Source organism: Oncorhynchus tshawytscha, linkage group LG11 (genome assembly GCF_018296145.1).
Source record: "Oncorhynchus tshawytscha isolate Ot180627B linkage group LG11, Otsh_v2.0, whole genome shotgun sequence".
In the NCBI taxonomy this organism is placed as follows: Eukaryota; Metazoa; Chordata; class Actinopteri; order Salmoniformes; family Salmonidae; genus Oncorhynchus; species Oncorhynchus tshawytscha.
The window spans coordinates 50,133,859-50,144,496 of record NC_056439.1 but is presented as its reverse complement, the minus strand read 5'-3'; the positions used below and the strand labels follow the sequence as shown (position 1 = coordinate 50,144,496).

Below are 10,638 nucleotides of genomic sequence, written 5' to 3'. Positions count from 1 at the left end.
CAACAGTATTTAACATTAGATCCCCTCTAAGCTTTACAGGAATGTGGTTCTGAATATAGACAGCAACACTTCCCCATTGGCATTTCTGTCTTTTCGGTAGATGCTATAACCATGTATTGCTACCACTGTATCATCAAAGTGTATTATCTAAGTGAGTTTCAGAGATAATCAGAATATGAATGTCATCTGTTACAAGCAAGTTATTGACTTCCTGGATCTTGTTTCTTAGGCTACATATGTTAATATGGGCTGTTTTTTAGTACTTTTCTGTGTTGCTTGATTTTTTTTAATGCTTTACTGGGAAGCTTATCAGAGGTAGACTTACTCATGTTATTAACATTGGAGTTGATAGTGCAGGGTGAGCTGCATAAAGTGGTCTTCCTACTATTGCACACCACCTCAGTGCTAACAGTGCTAACTCTGGTTTATAGGCTCATGATTACTGCTTACAATAGCTGTAGGATATACAGATGTATTCGGTGCAATTAGGGATACATTAATTAAATTACTTCCATTGTGTTTGCCAATGCCCCTAAGATCACACACATTTGATGCAGCATTATGGTGACTCATTGTCTCAATGGTAGGGATTAACTGAGCTGGTCTTGGATCATTTACCAGTCATTGTTTCAACGCAGCCTTGAAATGCATAGAGAGAGTCCAGGAACCAAGATGACTTGGATGGACTCCGTCATTCCTGTAGAGTATCTTCTGTTTCCGGAAGGTGTCAAAGTTATCAATAAAAGAGACTCCAGCAGAGCTACAGTTTTCTTTGTCTTTTAGCCAGATGTGTAATGGCAGCAGTCTGCTGAATCTTTCACAGCCGCGGCCCAACGATGGTTCTGGACCTGAAATTATTGGCAGTTTTTGGAGTATTTTAATGCTAAAATCAGTTCTTTAAAATCAATTTTCGAATGTTCCGTGCGTGCTAGCGCTCCTGATGTCGTTTGACCCCACATGGACTATGACAGTGTCAGTTAACGGCATCTGTAGTAGAACAGTCGGAAGCAGCCTTGTGATGTCCTGTACTCGTGCTCCTGGGTATCACAGGGTTTTTGCTTTGAGGACCGAGATGTTTCTCACCTATGATAACAGCTGGTGATGTTGAATGGGCCGGTCTCTCAGGCGGGAGCTCCGAGGATCTGAACCCAAGGTAGATGCCACCTGAGAGGGAGACAGAACCGAGGACCAAGACGCAGGTACCTCCGGATCCGATTTTTGATTGGGAAGCCACCACTGATGAAGGTGCCGGAACCTCTGGATCCAGTGAGGCAAAGCTGTTTCTGGTCTGTGTCAGTTCCGGGCTCAACATCTCCATCGAGACTCCCGTTGCCAGAGGACGCTTTCTTTGACTTCCACATTGAGTGACGTACCTCCATGGCTGGTTGGTTGGGTCAAGATCAGCTCCGTTCTCCAGGGAAGGGGGAGACCCCTTCAGGGATGGTACCCTGCCTAGCACCGGCCAGTCGGCTGTGGAAAGCCGACACGGCAGTGAAACCACCAGACCAGAGCGGCGTCCGGCTACTGGGTTGAAAGAAAAAGAAAAAGTAGGTGGGCTTGGGTTCCCCAGTATCTTATGTAGTTTTGCTACTTGCTTGCTTAGAGTAGCTACTTGGCGCCTGTACTCCTCCTTGCTACATTGAAAGTCAACGCGGTCCACATAGTCCCGGAACAAAGCAAAGGAAATGTTGGAAACGTTCAACGCCTCCATTTGAGACCGCCGAGCCAGCTTGGCTAGCTGGGCTTTCACGTCTCTCCCCTATATGGGATCTGGCAGGATCCCGGGACAGATAGCAGCGCGCACAGCAATTTAGCCCAGCAATTCTGTCTTGCCCATTCACCCTCTGAATGGTATACATACACGATCCATTTCTCATTTGTCACAAGGCTTAAAGAACCTTCTTTAACCTGACTCCTTCCTTTCATCTGTCATGGAAAGAGCACGTGTTCCTAATGTTTTGTCCAGTCAGTGTATATTATGCTATTATTATTAGTACATTTTTATTATTATTATTATGTACAGTTAACTCATGATAGTAATACGTTCTAATAAGACTACTAGTGTGGTAATCATGCCTGTCTTGTCTGTCTCTCCAGGACCATGTCTCCCAGAGCCAGAAGGGGTGGAGCTGCAAATCCCAGAGTCAGAGCACATTGCTCAGGAAGGACTGGAGCTACGTGCCCCTGCTGACCGCCAGCCATTCCTCCCCACTCTACCCTCTCTCCTCCATCTCCTCCCCCTCTCAGACGGACTGCAGCTCTCTCTGCTCCGGGGATACAGAGACCGCCGGACACTCCCCCTTGCAGTGGCTCAAGTCCCACAGCCACGGCTGCATTTCTGCCGACTACGCCACTGGCAACAACCGCTGTCCCCACGGTAACCAAGACCAGCACGGTCTCCATAGCAACAGCTGTAACTTGTCACACAGTATCTCGCTAAGGAAGTTCAAGAGGCCCCCCGTTCCCCCTACCCGTTCCACATCACTAAGGCGTAAACCTGCCCGGGGAAAACAACTGCGCTACAACTTCAACAACCCTGGAGATAGAGAGGAGGTGGTGGTGACGTTACAGAGGAGTCTCCGGACCCCAAGTCCTGCTCCCGTTTCTCCTCTGGTCTCCCCTGTGGTGTTCGAGGTGTTCGAGGATCCTTGGGTCCCTCGCTGTCTCAGCATCAGCAGTCTGAGCATGGGGGAAAGGGGAGCTGCTGATACAGCCAGCCAGATCAATCAGGTCCCTCACTTCCACAGCTTCCCGGACCAGGTCTACCCTTCCAGCTACCGCCTCAAGCAGCCTCACCACTCTGCGTCCCGCTCAGCCAGTACTGGAGGGCTGAGCCTGCCTATGGGACCTAAAACGGCCACTTCTTTTCCAAACATGGCCACCTCTGCAGGGAGACTGCAGCGTCTGGCTTCCAACTCCAGCGGATACTACAGCCAGTGCAACACTCTAACATCTTCCTCACCCCAAACCACCTCCTCACCCCTCACTTCCTCCTCCTCCTCACCCCTCACTTCCTCCTCCTCCCTGCCCCTCACCTCCTCCCTTCCCAGGACTTGTTCTACCCCTGGCAGAGGAAGGCCCAAACCCCCCATCCCAGAGAGAAAGTCCTCCCTCCTCTCCTCCCCCTCTTCCTCCTTTTCTTCCACTTCCTCCCTCTCTTCCTACACCTCTGCTGACTCTGCCAGATACCCCCCTCTCTCCCCTCTTACACTCCTCCCTGAGTCCAACACTCCTTCCTCTCTACCTCCACCCTACCCATCCCTTCCGCAACAACAATCACTCCCCTCTCCTCCTCCTCTCCCTCAACTGTGCATCTCTCGTACTCTCCCCTCTCCCCTTCCTCTAACTCAGCCTTCTCTCCCCTCTCCCCCTCCACTACCTCAGCCTTCTCTCCCCGCTCCTCCTCCTCTACCTCAGCCATCCCTCTCCTCAACTCCTCCTCTACCCCAGCCATCCCTCCCCACTCCTCTAACTTCTCCCCCTTCCCTCTTTTCTCCCTCACGTACCTGTGCAGTGCGACAGACTCAGCCCCACCCCTTTTATACACCTGTTACACCTGCCAGTCATGTGACATCATTGCCAGGATTCCCTCCTCCTCCTTCCCCTGAGCTCTTAGAGGATTTAGACCTCTCAATCAACAGCCATTCTACTCCCCCTCCTCCCCCACCTCCGCCACCTCCGCCACCTCCGCCACCTCCTCCCCCTTACACCCACACCCCTACACCACCTTCCCCTCTCCAGAGCCCCTCCAGAGTGAGTCCAGGACAGCCCCCCCGTCCCTTGATCACAACCCAAGCCCTGCAGAGAGTCACCTTGCGCTCTGTCAAGAGGCCAGAAGAGCTAGCCCCACAGGAGCTAACTAGCATTATGCTAACAAACCCTGCATCAGCTAATGTCGAACAGAGCCAAGATAGCAATGATGCTACACTAACTAGCATGATGCTAACCAATGCAACCCCAGCTAATGATGGCCGGCAGTGCCCAGAGAGCACCGATGCTAAGCTAACTAGCATTACGCTAACCAACGCTATGTCAACTAATGATGCCCAGCAGAGCCCAGAGAGCATTGATGCTAAGCTAAATGGCATCACGCTAACCTGCACCCTGGAGAGAGTGGAGGGCATGGATGCCACAGTAACCAGCACTGTGTTAGAGAGTGTGGAGAGGATCAATCGTATTCTTACTGAGGCTGAAGAGAGACAGACCACTGGCATTCAGAAAATGGCTGCCAATTCATCTGGCACTATGCTAGTATATTTCCAAAAGAGACTTGAAACCAATGATGCTATGCTAAAGGCGGCCACAAAGACACCGTCAGAGTCTGTCCCTCCCTGCTTCACACCGACCACTACTCAGCACACTGACAGAACCAGAGAGTCTGTCCCTCCCTGCTCCACACCGACCACTACTCAGCACACTGACAGAACCAGAGAGTCTGTCCCTCTCTGCTCCACACCGACCACTACTCAGCACATTGACAGAACCAGAGAGTCTGTCCCTCCCTGCTTCACACCGACCACTACTCAGCAGACTGACAGAACCAGAGAGTCTGTTGGAACAGAAGACGCCCTCCGTCCCTCAACAACCCCACAGACGCCTAGAACCCCTCAGAAGCCTAGAATCCCAGAGTACCCTAGAACTCCAGAGGCTATAATGATAGAGAAGCCTAGAACACTGGAGAAGCCCAAAACACTGGAGAAGCCTAGAACACTGGAGAAGCCCAGAACACTGGAGAAGCCTAGAACCCCAGAAAAGCCTAATGTGGTTGTTCTCTCTAGGCCACTGAGAGCAGTGGTTTTAAGTTCTAGCTCTCCTGCTGTGAACAGAGGACCAGCGTTACAGAACGGAGAACACACGCCTCGACAGGAGACCACACCCTGCCTCACCAACGGCCGACTAGAGCACTTAACGTGTGCAAACACACTCACACACTCCCCTGCTACCCCCTCCTCCACCCCCCACAAAGAGAAGCCTCCTGTTGCCCTAAAGAACCCTAAACGATCTCTACTGAGGACACACCAGACAGACACACCAACCCCACCACTCGTACTGACAAGTACACCTCCACAGCCCTTTGTCCCAGAGACATCACCCTTTCTGGGGATACAATTGGCACAGACAGAGTCTCAGACAGAGACCCAGCCAAAGCCAAAGCCTGAATTCCCATTCCTGAAACGCTACCAGTCAGAATACTATGTAGCGGAGTCACCATCAAGGCCCTGTCCTCCAGTACCCTGTGTACTAGAGTTACCATCAAGGCCCTGTCCTCCAGTACCCTGTGTACCAGAGTTACCATCAAGGCCCTGTCCTCCAGTACCCTGTGTACTAGAGTTACCCAAGGCCTTCTCCTCCAGTACCCTGTGTACCAGAGTTACCATCAAGGCCCTGTCCTCCAGTACCCTGTGTACTAGAGTTACCATCAAGGCCCTGTCCTCCAGTACCCTGTGTACCAAAATTACCAACAAGGCCCTGTCCTCCAGTACCCTGTGTACCAAAGTTATTACCAAGGCCCTGTCCTCCAGCACCCTGTGTACCAGAGCCACAGCAGGAGTCCTGTCCACTGGAGATGGAGACAGATACAGAGACAAAGCTAGAGAGTGGCTCTGTGCCATACACAGAGTTGGGGAGATCAGAACTTGAACCAGAGGAGATGTGGGTGATGCAGAAGGAAGAAGAGAATGAAGAGAGAGAGAATGTGGACATCACACTGATGCTGGGGAGGAGAGAGGAGGAGGACAGACAGATGGGAGCCATTGAGGAGGACAGCAGAGATTCTGGAAGTTTCTCTCCGGAAGAGAATAGAGATGCTCTTAGCAGTGGAGTTTCAATTGAAGAGGGTGAACTGGAGGAGGAGAGGATGGAATGGGAGAAGAGGGAAGAGAGGCGCAGTCTGGAGACAGACGGGGCCAGCAGCTCCACAGGATCCCTGAGCTCCAGAGAGGACAACGGTGAGTTAAGGAACTCTCTGTCTCTCTCTCCCGCTTCCCCTTCCCCCCATCTCCCTCTCTCTCTCTCCCCTTCCCCCATCTCCCTCTCTCTCTCCTCTCTCTTTCTCTCTCTCTCCCCTTCCCCCCTTCTCTCTTTCTCTCCCCTTCCCCCATCTCCCTCTCTCTGTCTCTCTCTCTCTCCTTCCCCTTCTCTCTCTCTCTCTCTCTCCCCCTTCCCCCATCTCCCTCTCCCTGTCTCTCCTCTCTCTTTCTCTCTCTCTCCCCTTCCCCCTTCTCTCTTTCTCTCCCCTTCCCCCATCTCCCTCTCTCTGTCTCTCTCTCTGTCTCTCTCTCTGTCTCTCTCTCTGTCTCTCTCTCTCTCTCTCGCTCTCGCTCTCTCTCTCTCTCTCTCTCTCTCGCTCTCTCTCGCTCTCTCTCGCTCTCTCTCGCTCTCTCTCGCTCTCTCTCGCTCTCTCGCTCTCTCGCTCAATATCTCTGTAACTCTCTCTCTCAGGTGAGGTGTTTGACATTTCTTCAGCGGAGAAGATGGTGACACCAGCACGACCGCGGAATACTGAGGACCTGTTTGCTGCCAGACACAGGTATGTCGTGACACGTAATGCTACTTGACCTCCTGTATGTCTGAAAGACACACTATGGTAGTCTTGTAATAACTCCATATAACTGAATCCTGGTCATGGGAACAGACAAGGGTGAACATTGTTTTCTGTTCTTACCCAACATTAACACACTTTTCACATTTGTCAACATCTCTCTGTAGCAGTGCAGTCTGGGAAGGCACACACGTTTGATCACCCAGGTGTGTGGGCGTGGCGTTGACAGCAGGTAACACTGATAGGCTGGAGGGTGTAAATAGGGCCGGGATCATCCCCTAGTCCAGTCCCTCTGTAGTGAAACATGGTGTTATAACTAGTCCCACTGTGTCTGCAGTGAAACATGATGTTATAACTAGTCCCTCTGTAGTGAAACATGGTGTTATAACTAGTCCCTCTGTGTCTGCAGTGAAACATGATGTTATAACTAGTCCCTCTGTAGTGAAACATGATGTTATAACTAGTCCCTCTGTATCTGTAGTGAAACATGGTGTTATAACTAGTCCCTCTGTAGTGAAACATGGTGTTATAACTAGTCCCTCTGTAGTGAAACATGATGTTATAACTAGTCCATCTGTAGTGAAACATGATGTTATAACTAGTCCCTCTGTATCTGTAGTGAAACATGATGTTATAACTAGTCCCTCTGTAGTGAAACATGATGTTATAACTAGTCCCTCTGTAGTGAAACATGGTGTTATAACTAGTCCCTCTGTAGTGAAACATGATGTTATAACTAGTCCCTCTGTATCTGTAGTGAAACATGATGTTATAACTAGTCCCTCTGTATCTGTAGTGAAACATGATGTTATAACTAGTCCCATGATGTTATAACCAGTCCCTCTGTAGTGAAACATGAGTGAAACATGATGTTATAACTAGTCCCTCTGTATCTGTAGTGAAACATGATGTTATAACTAGTCCCTCTGTATCTGTAGTGAAACATGATGTTATAACTAGTCCCTCTGTATCTGTAGTGAAACATGATGTTATAACTAGTCCCTCTGTAGTGAAATATGATGTTATAACTAGTCCCTCTGTATCTGTAGTGAAACATGATGTTATAACTAGTCCCTCTGTATCTGTAGTGAAACATGATGTTATAACTAGTCCCTCTGTAGTGAAATATGATGTTATAACTAGTCCCTCTGTATCTGTAGTGAAACATGATGTTATAACTAGTCCCTCTGTAGTGAAACATGGTGTTATAACTAGTCCCTCTGTAGTGAAACATGATGTTATAACTAGTCCCTCTGTAGTGAAACATGGTGTTATAACTAGTCCCTCTGTAGTGAAACATGGTGTTATAACTAGTCCCTCTGTAGTGAAACATGATGTTATAACTAGTCCCTCTGTATCTGTAGTGAAACATGGTGTTATAACTAGTCCCTCTGTAGTGAAACATGATGTTATAACTAGTCCCTCTGTAGTGAAACATGATGTTATAACTAGTCCATCTGTAGTGAAACATGATGTTATAACTAGTCCCACTGTGTCTGCAGTGAAACATGATGTTATAACTAGTCCCTCTGTAGTGAAACATGGTGTTATAACTAGTCCCTCTGTAGTGAAACATGGTGTTATAACTAGTCCCTCTGTATCTGTAGTGAAACATGGTGTTATAACTAGTCCCTCTGTAGTGAAACATGATGTTATAACTAGTCCCTCTGTAGTGAAACATGGTGTTATAACTAGTCCCTCTGTAGTGAAACATGATGTGTTTATAACCAGTCTGTCTGTAGTGAAACATGATGTTATAACTAGTCCCTCTGTAGTGAAACATGATGTTATAACTAGTCCCTCTGTAGTGAAACATGGTGTTATAACTAGTCCCTCTGTAGTGAAACATGGTGTTATAACTAGTCCCTCTGTTATAACTAGAAACATGTTATAACTGTTATAACTAGTCCCTCTGTAGTGAAACATGATGTTATAACTAGTCCCTCTGTATCTGTAGTGAAACATGGTGTTATAACTAGTCCCTCTGTAGTGAAACATGGTGTTATAACTAGTCCCTCTGTAGTGAAACATGATGTTATAACTAGTCCCTCTGTAGTGAAACATGGTGTTATAACTAGTCCCTCTGTATCTGTAGTGAAACATGGTGTTATAACTAGTCCCTCTGTAGTGAAACATGATGTAATAACTAGTCCCTCTGTAGTGAAACATGATGTTATAACTAGTCCATCTGTAGTGAAATATGGTGTTATAACTAGTCCCTCTGTAGTGAAACATGGTGTTATAACTAGTCCCTCTGTAGTGAAACATGATGTAATAACTAGTCCCTCTGTAGTGAAACATGGTGTTATAACTAGTCCCTCTGTAGTGAAACATGATGTGAAACATGATAACTAGTCCCTCTGTAGTGAAATATGGTGTTATAAGAAACATGATGTTATAATTAGTCCCTCTGTATCTGTAGTGAAACATGGTGTTATAACTAGTCCCTCTGTAGTGAAACATGTGTTATAACTAGTCCCTCTGTATCTGTAGTGAAACATGGTGTTATAACTAGTCCCATGGTGTTATCCTCTGTAGTGAAACATGGTGTTATAACTAGTCCCTCTGTAGTGAAACATGATGTTATAACTAGTCCCTCTGTAGTGAAATATGATGTTATAACTAGTAACTAGTCCCTCTGTAGTGAAACATGATGTTATAACTAGTCCCTCTGTAGTGAAACATGATGTTATAACTAGTCCCTCTGTAGTGAAACATGATGTTATAACTAGTCCACATGATGTCTGTAGTGAAACATGATGTTATAACTAGTCCCTCTGTAGTGAAACATGGTGTTATAACTAGTCCCTCTGTAGTGAAACATGGTGTTATAACTAGTCCCTCTGTATCTGTAGTGAAACATGATGTTATAACTAGTCCCTCTCTGTATCTGTAGTGAAACATGGTGTTATAACTAGTCCCTAGTGTTATAACTGTATCTGTAGTGAAACATGATGTTATAACTAGTCCTCTGTATCTGTAGTGAAACATGGTGTTATAACTAGTCTCTCTGTATCTGTAGTGAAACATGATGTTATAACTAGTCCCTCTGTAGTGAAACATGATGTTATAACTAGTCCCTCTGTAGTGAAACATGGTGTTATAACTAGTCCCTCTGTATCTGTAGTGAAACATGGTGTTATAACTAGTCCCTCTGTAGTGAAACATGATGTTATAACTAGTCCCTCTGTAGTGAAACATGGTGTTATAACTAGTCCCTCTGTAGTGAAACATGATGTTATAACTAGTCCCTCTGTAGTGAAACATGGTGTTATAACTAGTCCCTCTGTAGTGAAACATGGTGTTATAACTAGTCCCTCTGTAGTGAAACATGATGTTATAACTAGTCCCTCTGTAGTGAAACATGGTGTTATAACTAGTCCCTCTGTATCTGTAGTGAAACATGATGTTATAACTAGTCCCTCTGTAGTGAAACATGATGTTATAACTAGTCCCTGTATCTGTAGTGAAACATGATGTTATAACTAGTCCCTCTGTATCTGTAGTGAAACATGATGTTATAACTAGTCCCTCTGTATCTGTAGTGAAACATGATGTTATAACTAGTCCCTCTGTAGTGAAACATGATGTTATAACTAGTCCCTCTGTAGTGAAACATGATGTTATAACTAGTCCCTCTGAAACATGATGTTATAACTAGTCCATCTGTAGTGAAACATGATGTTATAACTAGTCCCTCTGTAGTGAAACATGATGTTATAACTAGTCCCTCTGTATCTGTAGTGAAACATGATGTTATAACTAGTTCCTCTGTAGTGAAACATGATGTTATAACTAGTCCTCTGTATCTGTAGTGAAACATGATGTTATAACTAGTCCCTCTGTAGTGAAACATGATGTTATAACTAGTCCCTCTGTAGTGAAACATGATGTTATAACTAGTCCCTCTGTAGTGAAACATGATGTTATAACTAGTCCCTCTGTAGTGAAACATGGTGTTATAACTAGTCCCTCTGTAGTGAAACATGGTGTTATAACTAGTCCCTCTGTATCTGTAGTGAAACATGATGTTATAACTAGTCCCTCTGTAGTGAAACATGGTGTTATAACTAGTCCCTCTGTATCTGTAGTGAAAC

At 46.4% G+C, this 10,638-nt stretch overlaps 1 protein-coding gene across 2 annotated transcripts in view; it reads left to right on the top strand.

Annotated features, from left to right (window-relative positions):
• Nucleotides 1–3,417: 3,417 nt before the first annotated feature.
• The window catches only part of LOC121847744 (NHS-like protein 1), an 11,149-nt gene continuing 3,928 nt past the window's right edge, over nucleotides 3,418–10,638 (top strand). The window contains exons 1-3 of one of the 2 annotated variants that reach the window (XM_042330262.1): nucleotides 3,418–5,948; nucleotides 6,442–6,529; nucleotides 6,709–6,773. In XM_042330262.1, the coding sequence (XP_042186196.1) occupies nucleotides 5,567–5,948; nucleotides 6,442–6,529; nucleotides 6,709–6,739 (501 nt within the window). In that variant the 5' untranslated portion in view covers nucleotides 3,418–5,566 and the 3' untranslated portion in view covers nucleotides 6,740–6,773. The remainder of the gene's footprint in view (nucleotides 5,949–6,441; nucleotides 6,530–6,708; nucleotides 6,774–10,638) is intronic. The other variant, XM_042330261.1, reaches the window with a different exon arrangement.